Source organism: Phacochoerus africanus, chromosome 5 (genome assembly GCF_016906955.1).
Source record: "Phacochoerus africanus isolate WHEZ1 chromosome 5, ROS_Pafr_v1, whole genome shotgun sequence".
NCBI lineage: Eukaryota > Metazoa > Chordata > Mammalia > Artiodactyla > Suidae > Phacochoerus > Phacochoerus africanus.
Window position 1 is genome coordinate 122,421,500 of NC_062548.1, and position 18,885 is coordinate 122,440,384.

General features: G+C 37.6%; 1 protein-coding gene across 7 annotated transcripts in view; it reads left to right on the forward strand.

Annotated features, from left to right (window-relative positions):
- PUM2 (pumilio RNA binding family member 2) overlaps window positions 1-18,885 on the forward strand; it is a 108,337-nt gene that overhangs the window by 31,448 nt on the left and 58,004 nt on the right. For all 7 annotated transcript variants that reach the window (XM_047782571.1, XM_047782574.1, XM_047782577.1 and 4 more), the window contains exons 3-7: window positions 5,782-5,890; window positions 10,515-10,702; window positions 11,273-11,442; window positions 14,564-14,834; window positions 15,079-15,172. In XM_047782571.1, coding sequence (XP_047638527.1) covers window positions 5,782-5,890; window positions 10,515-10,702; window positions 11,273-11,442; window positions 14,564-14,834; window positions 15,079-15,172 — 832 coding nt within the window. The remainder of the gene's footprint in view (window positions 1-5,781; window positions 5,891-10,514; window positions 10,703-11,272; window positions 11,443-14,563; window positions 14,835-15,078; window positions 15,173-18,885) is intronic.

The following is an 18,885-nucleotide window of genomic DNA, read 5'->3' on the forward strand; positions in this document are numbered from 1 at the left end:
TTTGGGGAGAATATTTTCTAGCTTAGTATGATAAAGTTTCCTCCTTTCTTTTCCGACACAGTAACATTTAAAGAAAACATTAAAGAAAATTTATGTACTAAGACCCCAGGTAATATGGTGAAGTGAAAAACATACTAGATAGAAGAGTAAAGAGACCTCTCTTTCCTCTCAGATCCACTGCAATGACCTTGAGGAAGACTGGCTTTTTTGAAGATGTAAAAATGTCTTTTTGTATGAATCACATATATCTTTCAAATACACATTTGATCTGAGCTATTAGGGATGACTGAAATGGAAACCAGCTGTTTTAAATAGTTGATCATAGTCATGTCTATAAATCCATGTCTTAACAATTTTTTCTTAAACTTTACCCACTGTAATGAATATCCACATTATATGGTCTGAATATCATGATGACATCTGTATTTATTTTTTTTGTCTTCTGTCTTTTCAGAGCTGCACCCACAGCATATGGAGGTTCCCAGGCTAAGGGTCTAATAGGAGCTACAGCTGCCGGCCTATGCCACAGCCACAGCAATGCCAGATTGGAGCTGTGTCTGCAGCCTACAACGCAGCTCACGGCTTAACCCAGTGACGAGGCCTGGGATTGAACCAGCAATGTTATGGTTCCTAATTGGATTCATCTCTGCTGCGCCACTATGGGAACGCCATGATGACATCTTTAAACTGTTTTATTTATTCATTATAGCTAGCAGTGGCCTAGTACCTGGATATTTTTAGAAATATTGATGAATTAAACTGTGATTGGAAAGGACCATCTTCTGTGGTAGTAGTGTAAAGAATTAAATAGGTAATGGTCTTAGAATTAAATAGGTAATGGGTTCAACACCTAATGTTGCCATTTACTAGCTGTGTAATCTTATATGTAATCCTGGATACTTTATTTAAACCTCTAATTCTGTTTCTTTATGCAAATGTGACTATATTAGGCAACTTTTTTTTATAAGTAGTGCAGTTTCATGGTCCTCCTAGGATACTCAGACTAATAAAGAAGGCAAATAGCTATAGACAAGATTTTTGTAATGAAAGATATTATAGCCCTTTAAAATAATCAGCCAGTTAAATGTGCTGGCCAGCATGTTACTCATGTTTTGTAATATTAAAGGATTCATACTTCCAATAGTAAAGACACATAATATTTATGTCTGCTATGTGCTAGATGCTATTGGAAGCAGTCTATGTTATTTTATTCTAGCTTCATAGAAATTCTTTAACAGTAGCTTTATTATTATCCTGTTTTACAGAGAAGAAACTGAGGGTCAGAACTGTTAACTAACTGACGTAATACCATGTAACAGTACTTGAACAGAAGTTTGAACTCTTGAGTGCCTTGACTGTTTATAGTACTGCTTACCATTGGAAATTATGACATGTAATAATACTTGCTGGTGATATTAAAGGATGCTGGAAATGGAAAGTTGGAGAAGTAGTATGGTTTGAAAAAATTAAGAAATATGTCTTTTATTAAAGTAAAGATTAAAGTCTGGAAAAGCACCATTCTGGAGTTCTAGGGACTTCCCTGTGGTTTCTCTTTTCTACACAGTTATTAGCATCTATGCTTATTTTTAATGTCCCAGTTTGAATGTTCTATGAACAATATAATGTAGACATAGAGCCTTCAAGTCCTTTTAATTCCTTTTTTCTTTTTAGGGCTGCACCTGTGGCACATGGAAGGTCCCAGGCTAGGGGTTACATCAGAGCTGTAGATGCCAGCCTACACCACAGCTCACAGCAATGCCAGATCTTTAACCCACTGAGCAAGGCCAGGGATTGACCCTGCATCCTCATAGATATTAGTCAGATTTCGTTACCGCTGAGTGACAACAGGAACTCCAGGTTCTTTTAATTCTTAGGATTATATTAATTTGGTTGGAATGGCGATTTTACATAAGTTTGTATTAGAAAAATTTGAAGTGTAAGTGCACTTCATAGTATGAATTCTAGCAGGAATTTGTTATTTTTTTTGAGGCAGTATATTAGGATGTTGACTGATTTCTTTGGAGGTGAGAAGGGCAGGGCATAAATGTTTCTTGGAAGAATTAATGGTGGATAGTAGGGGGTGAATTTCCATTTCTGATTTGGAAGGACAGAAGAGTAGATTGATATGAAATGCTCAGTTGCTTGACCTTAGTTTAGAGCTTTTGTGAATTAGGGAACTAATACGAAGGCTCGGATAATGTATTTTGTAGATCTTCAAGATCTCTTGGCCCTTGTTCTTTGTAATATACTCCCCTATTTCTGTTACAGTGGAAGAGTCTCCAGGGGCAAAACACTATTTTTGTTGTTCTTCCAACCAGCGTACCAATCTTTTTTTTAAACTATTCTATCCTGAATCATTAGCTTGCCCTGTATTTAGTCCATTTTAACTAAATTCTTGGTCACAAGCTATTAGTTTCTCTAAAAGTATTTGAAATTAGTGTCTAAACTGTCATCACCGTTTCTGGGATTGTGCTAAAGGCCTATGTTAGGAAGAGTTAATTTCATTAATTACTAAATTGTTTGCCTGCAGTGATAACTTATAAATCTTTGCAAAATGAAGCATGGTACAGTGCTTGGCAGAAAATAGGCACATTGCATTAAGTGCTTGACATAGACTTTCCCCATAGGTTTACAGTTTGTATTTGAAAGCAGTGATCTATGAACTACTATTACTGCTACAGCACTGCATGGTTCTTATCGCAAAAGATTGGAATAGTCTTCTCTGAGATTCTGTTATTTCTACTACCTCAGATTAAATTGTTTCGCTTCCATGTCTGTAATAAATGCTTCTGTTAAGTTGTTATAACTTTATTTTTTTCTTGTCTTTTTATTTCTTGTCTTTTTAGGGCCATACCTGCAGCATGTGGAAGTTCCCAGGCTAGGAGTCGAATCAGAGCTGTAGCTCCTGGCCTATGCCACAGCCATAGCAACACCAGATCTAAGCCACATCTGCAACCTACACCACAGCTCACGGCAGTGCTCGATCCTTAGCCACTGAGCGAGGCCAGGGATTGAACCTGCATCATCGTGGATACTAGTTGGGTTCGTTACCACTGAGCCACAATGGGAACTCTTATAACTTTGTTTTTGATTCCTTATTTCCTACCCTAATTTTAATATGAAAACATTTTTCTTTTATGGAGTATGTGATAAAAGCATTATCATCTCAGGAATCATTTTGTTTTGCCTGAAATGGCTTATTTATATGGTACTTCAAAAGGATTAAATTGGATTTTACCGTGAATAAATGTTCAATTATTTAAATATATCAAGTGCAACATTTTAGTGTTGTATTATCAGCTTTACATTCTGTTTGATTATTTACATGAAACTTCTATAGTGAGTTTTTTAAAACTCGCAACAAAAGAGGTTGTATTTTTATCAGGATCTTTCTTTGTTAGAGCAGATTATTGTTTAAAATGTCTGTACTTAAGGAGTTCCCATTGTGGCTCAGCAGTTAATGAACCTGACCAGTATCCATGATGATGCAGCGAGGCCAGGGATCAAACCCACATCCTCATGGATACTAGTTGGGTTCATTACTGCTAATCCACAACACGAATGCCAAATACTTCTCTTTTTTAAAATAACAAGTTGATTTCCTTTAAAATTAACAGTAATTTGAGTTCCTCATGTGCAGCAGGTTAAGGATCTGTCACTGTCACTGCTATGGCTCGGGTTCAGTCTCTGGCCTGGAAACTTGTGCATGCCACAGCCATAGCCAAAAGACAAAATTAAGAGTTTTAGTTTAGGGAGTTCCCTTCATGGCACAGCGGAAGCGGTTCCAATAGATCCTGAGGTTGCTGGTTTGATCCCTGGCCTCACTCAGTGGATTGCGGATTCAGCATTGCTGTTAGCTGTGGTGTAGGTCGCAGATACTGCTTGGATCCCACGTTGCTGTGGCTTGTGGCGTGGGCCGGCAGCTGTAGCACTGATTCAGCCTGGGAACTTCCATATGACACCAGTTCAGCCCTAAAAAGCAAAAAAAAAAAAGTTTTTAGCAAAAGATCAACAGATTAGGGATATGCCCAGATTGAATTTTTCCCCTCCCTTCAAAGTTGCTTCTCCTGGTTTTTTGTTTGTTTGTTTTTAATTTCATTTGGTATTACTCTCATTTACCTCCTTACCCAAATTTTAAAGTTTTATCCTTTTTATCAGCCTCCCCTTATTTTTATTCATATCCTATTAACTCTCCTAAATGTCTCTCAAATCCATTTTATTTTCTCAGTTCTTTCTGCCAGTACCCTGTTTTAGTTCTTGTCATCTTGGCCCTTTTGTAATTCTCCTTAACCATCTCCTTGCCTCTAGTCTATAATAATAATTCATTGTTCATGGAACTTGTAACTTGAATTGTTTTCCAAAACATAGTGTCTCTCTTGCCATCCTCTCTTCATTCCTTTTGCTTCATTGTAATACACTGTGTTTTTGACACGTCTTTAAGGTTCCTCATAGTCTTCCTAGACAACTCTAACAGCATCAGCATGACCTTCCCACATCTGTTCCTCCACGTCCCACCCTGTTCTACAAACGATGTGTTTTCTCACAGTGTGTGCCTTTGTTCATGATCTCCTGTGTCCTCCCCACCTTTCATTCACACTTTAAACACTCAAAACACAGTCTTATCTCTCAGACCAAATTCAGGTTTCACTAAACTCATTTTATCATGATTAGTTTATATTTGTGAGCTCCCTGAAGATAAAATCACCATGCCTTTAAGGAGGCAAACACAGGTGATTTAGTGTGATAAGTATAATATAGAAGTATATATAGGTTTAATTATGAGCACATAATGATGGGCTGAAGGGGGTGGGTGTCTTACAAATGCTTATTTAAAAAGTCAAATGCATGTTTTAGAACACCAGTCTATTCTTTTTTTTTTTTTTTGCCTTTTTGCCATTTCTTAGGCCACTCCCTCGGCATGTGGAGGTTCCCAGGCTAGGGGTCGGATCGAACCCGAAACCTCATGGTTCCTAGTCGGATTCGTTAACCACTGAGCCACAACAGGAACTCCAACACCAGTCTGTTCTTTTCAAACAAACATCCTCAGTTGGCCTCCTCGAAGTGTCAGAGAAGGTAGAGAGGAGAGACCTGGATGAATATTAAAAATCTCATTAGGAATTGGCCAAGTGTGCATTTTGAATAATCATCAAATGGTTATGTCAACACAATTGTTATATGCTTGTGTATGTTACAATATAGGTTGGAGCACAGGGCTTTGAGATTATCTCAAAAAGTATCTAAGGATCTTTCTGTGCGTCGTTTCTACCATCCATGGCTTCCTGATTTGAGATCAATAGATTGCTAGTATTGAGAACCCAAGAAAAATAAAAATTGTGAAGTTCCCACGTTGAATATGTGAAGTAAAAATGAAAATTTTCTGTCATTGGAGCTGTAGGATGGGAAATGATCTAAGGGCAATACTTGGAAGTAAAGGAAAATTTTTTTATCATTTTTATAGATTAATTTTACTGTATTATCTATATTGAGTAAGAAATTTAGTAAGTCTTTTGAAAAAAATATTGATAAAATCACATGACAGTAAACTTTGAAAAATGTAGAAAAATCTGAAGTTGGCTTTTCAGGTCTGGAGTTGTTAGAGCTAGTTCCCAAGCATTAGTGGGGAGTTACTAACTAGGCAAATTAGGAAATAGATTCTTCTGAATTTTCGTTAGCATTGAAAACTGACTTGTGCTTCTCAGTGGTAAGTTTGCTTTCCCCTATGTCTTAGCTCTTTGTGATTAGAATAAAATTTAAATGTAATATTTTTTCCCTTCCAAATAGCTTTTGCCTACCAAAAAATTTTGGGAACCTGATGATTCAACAAAAGATGGACAAAAAGGCATATTTCTTGGGGATGATGAATGGAGAGAGACTGCATGGGGAACTTCTCGTAAGTTATTGGTGTATGTGTGAGTTATGAATTTGCCCAAAATTTTTTTTAATCTTGCTGCCTCCAGACACTATTTAGAGAAACTTTGTGATATCTTTGAGGATTTCATAAATCATTGTAATGTACATTTTCTTATGTAAGATAACCTATAAGTAATGGTTCACTTACTGATTAGAAATGTTTATCAGAGTAAGATTGTTAACTTTTTTTTTTCTTCATTGTTGTTTTTTTTTTTGTTATTTTTAGGGCCGCACCTGTGGCATGTGGAGCTTCCTAGGCTATGGGTTGAATCAGAGCTATAGCTGCTGGCCTACACCACAGCCACAGCAACTCAGCATCTGAGCCGCATCTGCGACCTACACTATAGCTCACGGCAGTGCCAGATCCTTAACCCACTGAGCGACGCCAGGGATCCAACCCACATCCTCATGGATACTAGTCAGGTTCATTAACCACTGAGTCATGATGGGAGCTCCAAGATTTTGTTAAGTTTTATTTGAAGTTATATCTGATTATAAAATTCTGAATTTCTGTTGAAAAAGAGCACATTACTTTAACCATAGGCATTTTCAAGCTTAAATTATATTAATGAACAGTGACTAATTTATATAATTGTAGTTCAGTCTAGTTTTATTAGGGTTTAGCCACATCCGCAAAGGAAATAAACCCCTGTAGTAATTTAGAATTCCCAGACATGGAGCAAATTTTGAATGTTTTTTATTTTTATTTATTTATTTTTGTCTTTTTAGGATGCACCCATGGCATATGGAGGTTCCCAGGCTAGGGGTCTAATCAGAGCTACAGTTGCTGGCCTATAACACAGCCACAGCAAAGCAAGATCCAAGCTGTGTGTGCGACCTACACCACAGCTCATGGCATCGCCAGATCCTCAACCCACTGAGCGAGGCCAGAGATCGAACCCACCACCTCATGGTTCCTAGTCGGATTCGTTTCTGCTGCGCCATGACGGGAAGTCCAGATTTTGAATGTTTTTAATATCTGTAAGTAGTGAAAAGAGAGTTTGGTCCAAGAAAGTCTGAAAGGAAAAGGAATTAGGATGTAAGGAGTATAACTTACCGGGGTGACAGTATTTATTGGTAAATTAAAGAGCATCATTATATTCTTAAAATAGTACTGACTGTATTTTTAAATGTTTCCAATTAGTAATATTTGAGAGATGTGCACATGGAGCTTTCAGCATATTTTACAAATAAGTTTTCTATTTTGGTACTGTTTGGCAGCTTACTAAAGCTGTGCAAAATGATCAGAGTAATATAAAAACAAATTTCTGAATGGTAATTATCAAATTAACCTTATATTTAGAATGTAAATTACTAGATACTTTTTTATTCTCCAAATTATTAAAAAGGTTTATAAGTCCTTCATAGTTTTAAATTTTGTAAAGATGAAATAATTGTTTAAAAATTAGGAAATGCTAGAAAATTTTAGTAATACTGTTTTATGGCCAAAGTCTTGAAAAATTGAAAACTTCGTTAACTACTAAATCATACTTGGAATTTTTTGTTGTTGTTGTTTGCTCGTTGCTTTTTAGGGCCGTACCCTTAGCATATGGAAATTCCCAGCTAGGGGTCCAGTCAGAGTTGCAGCTGCCTGCCTAGGCCACAGCCACAGCAATATGTGGTTTCTCAGCTGCTTCTGCGGCCTACCCTACAGCTCACAGCAGTGCCAGATCCCTAACCTACTGAGCAAGGCAAGGAATCAAACCTGTGTCCTCATGGATACTAGTCAGGTTTGTTACTGCTGAGCCACAACAGGAACTCCAGAAATTTTTTTAATTCAACTAATATGTAATATAATATGCCTGGTTTAGAGAGTACAAAGAGAAATGATACATGATCCTTGCCCTCGGGAATTTTTTTTTCTAGATTGAAATAACCTATATTAGATTGGACTCATAATTTAAATTATTCACTTATTTGGACTAGGGTTCATTTTTCCCACAAAAGGTACTTTTCTTGTTAAAATAAAAACAGCATGTGCTTGGGCGTTCCCGTTGTGGCTCATTGATTTAAGGACCTGACATAGTCTCTGCAGGGATGCAAGTTCAGTCCCTGGCCTCGATCAGTATGTTAAGGATCTGGCATTGCTGCAAGCTGCGGTGTGGGTCACAGGTGCAGCTCAGATCCAGTGTGTCTGTGCCTGTGGTGCTGGCCTCAGCTGCAGCTCCGGTTCAACTACTAGCCCAGGAGCTTCCATGTGCCGTGGGTGCAGCAATAAAAAGAAAAAAAGAGGAAAAAACCATGTGCTTGAAAACTTGATTTGTAGACATGTTTTGATTTTTGTTTTGAAGCTTGAGTTTAATTGCTTTACTTGCAGGACCAAATATTTTGTAAAGCATTCCAGAGCAAACCATTTTGAGCATAACATGGTAATGAGAGATATTTTCGAGATGAATGATAGGGAAATATTTTTGGTATGTTATATTTGGAGGACAACTAGTACCAGCAATAAAACATTTAAGCAACTGTTTATTCCTGATGTATCTTTTCAGTGTCAAGTTTATAATTTTAGTTAATTCCTTGTACTACCCCCTCTCCCAACTTCACTTTTAGTTGTATAGATAAAATTTTGAAGACGAATTCATCTTTACCAAGAGAAATGAGAAAATTAGAAATGAATGTATTAGTTTACTGAACAAGCATTGACTGAATGACAAGCATGTACAAATACGAACAGTACATTCTTTGTGCTAAAGGAATTATCATTCTGAAATTCTTAAAGTGTCTGTAGGAAATTTTATAATATACATATTTCCTTATCAGCTTAACTGAATTAGTTGTGATTGTTAATTTCATTGTGTTCTCCTGGCACTTTTAGGCCTTTGAACATGCTGATTTTTCTAACCGAAATGCTCTAAGACTAGGAAGAATTGGTGCCCTTTCTTTCTGTTTCCGGTATCCTGGATTGTTTTTATTTAAGTACTTTTGCTCTATAATGATTGCCTCCTGTCAAATTATAGTCTTTTTGAGGTCAGGGACTATCTTTTATTTCTTTTTGAATTCTCCATAAATAGCACAATGCCTAGCATAAGAGAGATAGTAAATCAGCATTTGAACTGTTAATGAATGGATGGGTGAATGATTGAATGAAAAAATATAATGACTCTCATGGATAAAGGTACTGACAGGGAAATGTTTTGATGTGGTTTAACAAAAATTGCAGTCGTTTTTAAATTACTGCAGTTAGGAGTTCCCATCGTGGCACAATGGTTAATGAATCCGACTAGGAACCATGTGGTTGTGGGTTCGATCCCTGGGCTTGCTCAGTGGGTTAAGGATCCGGCGTTGCTGTGAGCTGTGGTGTATGTTGCAGCTGTGGCTTGGATCCCATGTTGCTGTGGCTCTGGTGTAGGCCGGTGGCTACAGTTCAGATTTGACCCCTAGCCTGGGAACCTCCATATGCCGCGGGAGCGGCCCAAGAAATGGCAAAAAGACAAAAATAAATAAAATTACTGCAGTTAGTGGAATAATGATTGAGTACCTCTATGATAATTCAACTCTTTTATCATTATTATTATTTATTTATATTTTGGCTTTTTAGGGCCATACCCACGGCATATGGAGGTTCCCAGGCTACAAGTCGAATCAGAGCTACGGATGCCAGCCTATGCCACAGCCACAGCAATAGAAACATCAGATCTGAGCCACATCTGTGATCTACACCACATCTCACGGCAATGCTGGATCCTTAACCTGCTGAGTGAGGCCAGGGATTGAACCTGCAACCTCATGGTTCCTAGTCAGATTCGTTTCCACTGCGCCACCACAGGAAATCCTGCTGTCAGATTATAAATATTGCTTTTTCTTTCTGTCACATAAATAAGTAGCAAAAGTATTCATACTAGATGGATGATTTTTTTTTTTTTTTTGGTTGCCCTGTGGCACATGGGTTCCCGGGCCAGCGATTAGGTCTGAGCTGTAGGTGCAGCTTGCCAGATCCTTAACCCACTGTGACCGACCAGGGATCAAACCTGCGTCCCAGCACTCCCAAGATGCCGCCAATCCCATTAGGCCACAGCGGGAGCTCCATTTAGACTAGAGGAGATTTTTTTAAAAATAATCTTTAAATAAGTAATACTTAGTTTTTACTCCGGGAATAGAAAATTCTTTGCTATTACTAGTTTTTCCAAACCTACTTGTTTGTGTTTATAGTGGTACAGCCATGTGTTCTGAATCTGTCCAGTACAGAACTATGAGCTTGAGAAGTGCCTCTGCCAATTTAGGAGTTATTTTAGGTTTTATCTCTAAAGTTTTTGTTTTCAGTTGTTCTGAATGGTCAATAGAGCATTTTAGTAAGATACTTACAGGCAGTGTAGATTTCAAGTTAGTTTCTGTCTCCATTGACCTTTGGGTTTGACTGTTACTCGCAGGCTTTTACCTGTTTTTTTTTTTTTTTTTTAACCAAAAGGCTTTGTGACCTGTATTCTCAAGAGATGTACCCAGGCCAGTGGATCTCATCAGAATGAAGGGAGATCTTCTTATAAAGACTGCAGCAATATTCAAAATATGTGGATTTTCGTTTGCTTTAGTATACTAATTTGTGTACATACATTTTGGTTAGCTTAAAAATACAGGTTTGTAATTATGTCCTTTCTTCCAAACAGACCATTCAATGTCCCAGCCTATTATGGTACAGAGAAGATCTGGACAGGGTTTTCATGGAAACAGTGAAGTAAATGCGATACTGTCTCCGCGATCAGAAAGTGGAGGCCTTGGTGTGAGCATGGTAGAATATGTATTAAGTTCTTCTCCTGCTGATAAATTGGATTCTCGATTTAGGAAGGGAACTTTTGTAAGTATTTTGCATAAAGAAATATTTAAATATTGCTGGATGGTTATTTGGTTATCTTTAAGTCAGTTTCTTTTTCTAGTCCTTCCTAGAGGTGAAGGAGATTTTGTGGCATTTGGTGCTCTTGTTTTCTTCTCTTAGCCACTTCTTAAAATACATGAAATTGTCAAACCACTGGGAATATTTATAATCTTAACCATTTATCAAAAAACCCATGTTAATTTAAAAACATTGTTTTTAAGGTTAATATTGCATCTTTGTGGTAGTGCTTGATATGAAAGTTAACAAAACAAAATCATCTATGCATTAAGTAGAATTTTAATCTCATTTGTGGTGTTACTGCTTTTCCAGCACCGCTATAGTTAAGGTTGCCTTAGCCCTTCTGTTATAAATCACTGGTTTGTACTCAATTTTTTGGCCTTTGATAAAAATAGTTGACTGCGAAATTAAGATAAAATAAGATCCAATGCTTTTATTGTTTACCTGCACTATAGTGTAGTTTTAGGTCACCTTATGGTGCCTCTTTTTGTGTTCTATTAATTATTCAGAATCAAACAGATTCTTTTTCCTCAGGGCACTAGAGATGCTGAAACAGATGGACCTGAGAAAGGAGATCAAAAAGGCAAGGCTTCTCCATTTGAGGAGGACCAAAACAGAGATCTTAAACAAGGAGATGATGATGATTCTAAAATAAATGGCAGAGGTTTGCCAAATGGAATGGATGCCGATTGCAAAGATTTTAAGTAAGATTTTAACTTTCTCAAGAAGAAAAGCATATCTCTTTAGGGATTATTGCTACTAGCTGATGTAATTGATTTAGACATTTTTCCAATTTTGGTTTATTTCATTTCCCTTTGTACCTGTTTTAATCTGGAGGAAGATTTAAAAATTTTTCTTAGGGAATAGTAGTTAATGATTATGAAATATCTGAAACAGTGCATTCCATTGAAGGAGTAATGTTAAAGCTGCTGTTACCTTTCTATTAATATAGTAGTCTAAATTTTAACTGTTTCCTCCCTGATAAAATTTAGAGAATTTTAGGTTTAATTTGTGATTTTTCTTGGCAAACTCTTCTTGGGTTTGCTCTCAAGTACCTTTCTGTAGTTTCCTCTTCCTTCTATCCCTGTATTGCAAATCCTATTCCCCATCCTTTATCTCTTGTTCTTGGAAATAAAGAACCATAATAAGCTTAGAAGATATGACCTTTCTTCTTATATGAGTTTATGCTAATACTTAATATTCCTGAGATTAGGAAGGGGGGAACATGTTAGAGACTTCAAAAAGTTAGTTTTAAGTTCAGTTGTAGATTTTTTTGTTGTGTCTTTATGGAAAGTTAAATAAGTGTTTCTTTAGCCTTCGGTGGTCTTAGATTAGGCAATGCACATTTATCTAAATATTTGAGAGTTGTTTCTTCATACTGATTTCCTATCAACAGTTAGATGCTTTGGGGCCTATACTTGAAAAATGAGCTGTTTCTTTGGAATATTACGAACCATGGAATCTCAGTTAAGTGAGTTATAGGTACATGTGGGTGGTTTATTTTTACATTTATTGCATTTAATTATCAAAAGCAGAGTAAAAATTCTTAAAAATAGTGCCATTCGTATCTGTTCTAAATTCAAAAAAGCATCCAAAACCAGTAAACCTCTTTGGACAAGAAATAAATTTAATGCTCTTCAGTTTGTTTTAGAACCTTATCCTGATTTTGATCTTCTACTATTACTTAATCTGTTTAAGTCAAGGGCATGCATTTAAAATTGAGTTGATTTTGAACCCTTCAGAGTATGCATTTATAATTGAAGTGTTAACACATCATTAACTATAGCAAGAAAATAGCACCACTGATAGCATAATAACTTTTCTATTGTATTCTGTACTTTTTGCTTTGTTTGAGTTTTATATGAAAGGCTGTACTTCTCCATGTTAATATGAATTTTACATTAAATAGCATTCTAATTTGATTCCGTTAAGTTTGGGGTGTATATTTAAAATTGTTTATAAATTATTTTAGATACAGTATTGTCCTTAGCTATATAAAAACATTCCAAATAGCTGTGGTCATATGGTCATTATGGCAGTACATCTTTATTATATACATTAACTGATATATCATCAACATGTATATGTTACTGGAATAAAACTAACAAGAATGAAGGAACTATAGCTGGCTTTCTTTTTAAATTGGTTGATTTTTTTTTTTAATTTTTCAATTTTTTTTGCTTTTTAGGGCCGCACCGGCAGCATTTGGAGTTTCCCAGGCTAGGGGTCCAATCAGAGCTACAACTGGCAGCATACACCACAGCCACAGCATTGCAGGATCCAAGCCACGTCTGCGACCTACACCACAGCTCATGTCAACGTCGAATCCTCAACCCACTGAACGAGACCAGGGATTGAATCTGCAACCTCATGGTTCCTAGTCGGATTCATTTCTGCTGCGCCATGACAGGAACTCTAAATTGGCTGATTTTAAAGAAGATCCTTTCAGTTTTATTAGCTTTTTCTTCCTATATATTCTGTTTTTTGCTTTTGTTTTTATTGAGGTTATTCCTGCAGCATATGGAGGTTCCTAGGCTAGAAGTTGAATTGGAGCTGTAGCTGAGGTCTACCCCACAGCCACAGCAGCACCAGCTCTGAGCCACATCTGAAACCTGTGTCGCAGCTTGCAGCAATGCCATATCCTTAACCCACTGAGCTTGGCCAGGGGTCAAACCCATATCCTCACGAACACTATGTCAGGTTCTTAACCTGCTGAGCCACAATGGGAACTCCTCTTTATTTCTGATAATTTAAACTGGAATAATTTGGTATGATAAAAATGGCTTTTAGAGAGCGCAGAAAGTTTTCATGGTAGCTTTTTCATTTTTATTATTTGGAATCATGTGTCACCTCTTCAATCTCAATAAGGGAACTGAGGTCTTGAAGATGAAATGAATTTGCTCAAAATAATATATAATGATAGAGTCCTGGAATGCCCTGGTGGCTTAGCAGTTTAAGGATATCTGGCATTATCACTGCTATGGCTCAGATTGCTGCGGTGGCACAGGTTCGATCACTGGCTCAGGAACTTCTGCATGCCATGGCCACGGCCAGTGAATAAATAAGTAGAGTTAGGAGTTGCCTTTTGTCTTGGTTCACTGCTCTTTTCTGTTATACCCTTAAGTCATGGAGACTATGGTGATTCTTCTTGTCCAGTTGTGGTTTTTTTTTTGTTTTGTTTTTTGGGTTTTTTTTTTTTTTTTTTTTTTTGACATATTAAGCAAGCTGTTAGGCACTTGTATGCTGGTGGCCAGGACAGGAGTATAGTAGGTGGATTTTGGTTTTGAGACTTCCCATGTTTGTCACTTGATAGTCTGTTATCATTCCTACCATCCATTTTGTCTGTGATTTGAGACAAAAATTTCAGGTATGGAGTCCCCTGGTAGCTCAATGAATTAAGGATCCAGTGTTATTACTGCTACAGCTCAGGTTGCTGCTGTGGCAAGGGTTCTTCCCTGGCCTAGGAACATCTGCATAGCATGGGTAAGGCCAAAAAAAAGTTTCGGGTAGTCTAAGCCTAAATCATGATGTTGGCCAATTTTCTTAGCTGTAAAATTGTATCTTTATGCTATTTAAATTGGGGACATTGGTCATTCATAGTATAAGAAAAAAGAAACTGTCAGCTCTTAAGAGGAAGCTAGATTAGACAGAAAAAAATATAATAAAGCAGAATGGTTAGTGACTTAGATCTAATTTGCCCTCTGTATGCATCAGGAGGAGACAGCTCCCAGGCTCTTACTAGTGCAGGGCTGGCCATTTGTCCAGATCTCCTTTTGGCTGACTTGTTACTTTTACTCATAATGCCTTTCTCTTTTCTTTATTTAGTCGTACTCCTGGAAGTCGTCAAGCCTCTCCAACTGAAGTAGTTGAACGCCTGGGCCCCAACACTAATCCCCCAGAAGGATTGGGACCTCTTCCTAATCCTACAGCTAATAAACCACTTGTTGAAGAATTTTCAAATCCTGAAACTCAGAATCTGGATGCCATGGAACAAGTTGGTCTGGATTCCTTACAGTTTGACTATCCTGGTAATCAGGTACCAATGGACTCTTCAGGAGCTACTGTAGGCCTTTTTGACTACAATTCCCAGCAGCAGGTAAAGTTTGCCTCTCTTTCAAAGATGTTCCTCTTACCTGTGTACTAGTGTAGCCCGAAGTAGCATGAAGCACTGACATAAATAATAGGGGAGTTTTTGAACGATTAATGTTTTATTGAATAATATGTCCTTAATAGTTGAGAAGGTGATTTAAATAAGTATTTAAAATATTCTATTCCCAGCTTTCTAAGCAGAAATTAAATGCTTTGAGACTGATCTTTGTATTAAATATTTTCCTTAATAGCTCTTTCAGAGGACTAATGCGCTAACAGTTCAGCAGTTAACTGCAGCTCAGCAGCAGCAATATGCATTAGCCACAGCTCAGCAGCCACATATAGGTGAGTCTTTATAAGTTACCATTGTTATTACACTGTTAGAAAATCTTCTGTTAAAGTGTTAAGAATGTTTCATTTTTATTTACTGATGATTGGTGTAATTTCATTACTTTTTGAAACATCTCATTGAGACCAAACTTTAGTAGATGCCATGTATGGCAAGAGTAAAGATTAACTAGGAAAGGAGTTCCAGTCGTGGCGCAGTGGTTAACGAATCCGACTAGGAACGATGATGTTGTGGGTTCGATCCCTGGCCCTGCTCAATGGGTTAAGGATCTGGCATTACTGTGAGCTGTGGTGTAGGTTGCAGACACGGCTCGGATCCTGCGTTGCTATAGCTTTGGTGTAGGCTGGCAGCTATAGCTCCGATTCGACCCCTAGCCTGGGAACCTCCATATGCCGTGGGAAGCAGCCCTAGAAAAGTAAAATAAATAAATAAATAAAAAGATTAATGAGGAAAGAACAGTTTTATTTTTACTTGTATCCTTAGTGAAATAAGAATCTGTAACTTGATAAAGGCTGTCAGCACATGAATTTTCCTCAGTGAAGTCAAGATGTCAAACTCTTGGAAATTCAAATGTAGTTATAGGTGCCCACATCAAATCAATGCTTATTTTCAAAATGGTTTGGAAAGAGGGATCCCAAGGAAATTTCTTTAAATATTTTCTTCTTACTTCATTAAGCTCCTTGTTCTTTGATCTTTAGTCTTTTTTTTAGGGGCTGCACCTGATTCGCAGGCTAGGGGTCGAATCACAGCCGTAGCCGCTAACCTACACCACAGCCACAGCAATGCCAGATCCGAGCTGCGTCTACACCACAGCTCACATCAAGGCCGGATCCTTAAACCACTGAGCGAGGCCAGGGATAGAACCTGTGTCCTCATGGATGCTAGTCAGATTCATTTCCGATGAGCCACGATGGGAACTCCATTTTAGTCTTTACTGTAACGTGAAGTATTACAGTTACATATTTGTTACTGCTAGAGTTTAAGCATTAGTGTGTGTGTCTGTCCATGTTATGGTTTTTGGTTTGTTTTTTGACTTGTTTTTTGGAATAATTACTGATTCACATGATGTTGCAAGGAGAGTACAGGGATTCCCCACCTAGTTTTCCCTAAATGGCTCTATCTTATATAATTATGTACTGTAGTTATGTAAGTACCAAAGGCAGGTGTACACACTGGTAAATATGTATGTGTAATATTTATGTCATTTTAGCCCATGTGTAGATTCGTATAACCATTTTTACACCCGATTCTGGCTGACCTTGATATCCTGTTTGGAAAAGTTGCGAACACACTCATTTTATTTTCGGTTTTAATCAGAGTTGACCACACATTTCTAGATGGCTTCTAAAAAACTCTAGACCTGTTTTTTCCTCTTTTCCTCGGCTTCCTTTATCCCTGTACCTAGTCCTTTCTCGGTGTTAAAATCATTCTGATTGCTGTATGTTCATGGGCCAGTATAACACTTTTTATTCCTTGAGGCTTTATGGTAAGTTTTATATGTGGCAGGCTAGGATACCCATTATCACTCTTCTTTTTGGGAGTTGCAAGTTTTGGTTCTTATTTGCTTTTTCATGTGAAGTTTCTTTTTTTCTTTTTTCTTTTCTTTTTTTTTTTTTTTGTCTTTTGTCTTTTGTCTGTTTGAGGGCCATACCGAAGGCATATGGAGTTTCCCAGGCTAGGGATAGGGATCTAATCGGAGCTGTAGCTGCCAGCCTACACCACAGCCACAGCAACAACATATCCGAGCTGTGTCTGCGACCTATGCCACAGCTCACGGCAACGCCAGATCCTTAACCCACTGAGTGAGGCCAGGGATTGAACCCGCAACCTCATGGTTACTAGTCACATTCGTTTCCGCTGCATCACGACAGGAACTCCTTCATGTGAACTTTTAAATCCTCTAATTTACTACCAGGTAAGGTTAAAATTTTAAATTAATTTAGGAAAACCAACATCTTGACATTAAATATTCTTATCCAGGATCTGGTAGTGTATTTTTACTTTTTGTTCAAGTCTGCTTTGGTATTTGTGAGTGCTTCAAAATTTTTCTCATTTAAGTTTGCATATTTCTTAATAAGTTTGTTTTTTGGGAGTTTCCATCATGGCGCAGTGGTTAATGTATCCGACTAGGAACTATGAGGTTGCAAGTTCAATCCCTGGCCTTGCTCAGTGGGTTAAGGATCGGCGTTGCCATGAGCTGTGGTGTAGGTCGAAGATTCGGCTCGGATCCCGTGTTGCTGTGGCTCTGGCGTAGGCCAACAGCAACAGCTCCGATTAGACCCCTAGCCTGGGAACCTCCATATGCCCTGGGAGCAGCCCTAGAAAAGGCGAAAAGGCAAAAGGCAAAAAAAAAGTTTCTTCTTTGGTATTTTATCTTTTGCTGTCATTTCACTTGGTTTCCTTTCTGTCATTATATCTTTCTTTATAAATTGGTACCTATGAAAGCTCCAAATTAGTATTTATTAAATTTTATGAATGATATTTTCCAGTAATTGAATCATTCCCACATTCTGAGAATCTGAGTTGTGTATAATTACTTTAATGAGCTCTTTTAGTTTCCTAATATTTTATTTAAGAGTTTTTAATAACATATAAGTGAAATTAGTCTTTAATTTTGTGTATGCATTTTTTTGCTTTTATTTTGTTAGATATTGATACCAAGATATTGATACCAGTGTACTTGTGTCATAAAAATAATTTAGAAATTGTTCCCTTATTTAATGCCTTGGGAATATTCTATTTCTGCAGTACCAGTTGAGATTTCTCCTTTTTCATGCCTTATTTTGTTTTCTTCAGTTCCCTCTCTTCTTGGTAGTTTGGCAAGAGGTTTGTCAATTTTGTTTACCATTTCAAAGAACCAGCTCTCGGTTTTATCTTGGGGTATTTTAAATTACAGTGGACTTACAAGATCTTTAAAGATTTGTCAGAACTTAGAACTTATTTGTGGAGTTCCCGTAGCGGCTCGGTGGTTAATGAATCTGACAAGGAACGATGAGGTTGCAGGTTGGATCCCTGGCCTTGCTCAGTGGGTTAAAGATTCAGTGTTGCCATGAGCTGTGGTGTAGGTTGCAGACACAGCTCGGATCCAGCAGTGCATAGGCCAGCGGCTACTGCTCCAATTAGACCCCTAGCCTGGGAACCTCCATATGCTGTGGGTGCAGTCCTAAAAAGACACAAAACAAAAAAAGAACTTCTTTGTGAAACTGTCTGGGAAACTATGCAAATAAATTTAAAAACTTGAGTTTAAATGAAAATATTTCAAAGAAAGCATAACTTACCAAAATTGCTCCCATCCTTTCATCTTTGTTCCACTGTTAAATATATTTATTGTTGATTATCAGTCCTTTTATCTAGGTTTGCTGGATCATCTCTTAGCTAGCAGATACTTATTTAGAACAGCACTGTCCCACCAGAAATATATGTGCCATATAGAATTTAAAATTCTTTAGTAGCCACTTTTTTTATTATTACTATTTTTTGGCCACACCTGCAGTATGTGGGCGTGGACCAGGGATTGAACCTGCGCCACACCAATGACAGTGCCGGGTCCTTAACCTGCGGGCCATCAGGGAACTCCAGTGGCCACATTTTATCTGTTTTTGTTTGTTTTGTTTTGTTTGCTTTTTATTATCGCACCCACAGCATATGAAAGTTCCCAGGCTAGGGATTAAATGGGAGCTATAGCCACTAGCCTGTGCCACAACCACAG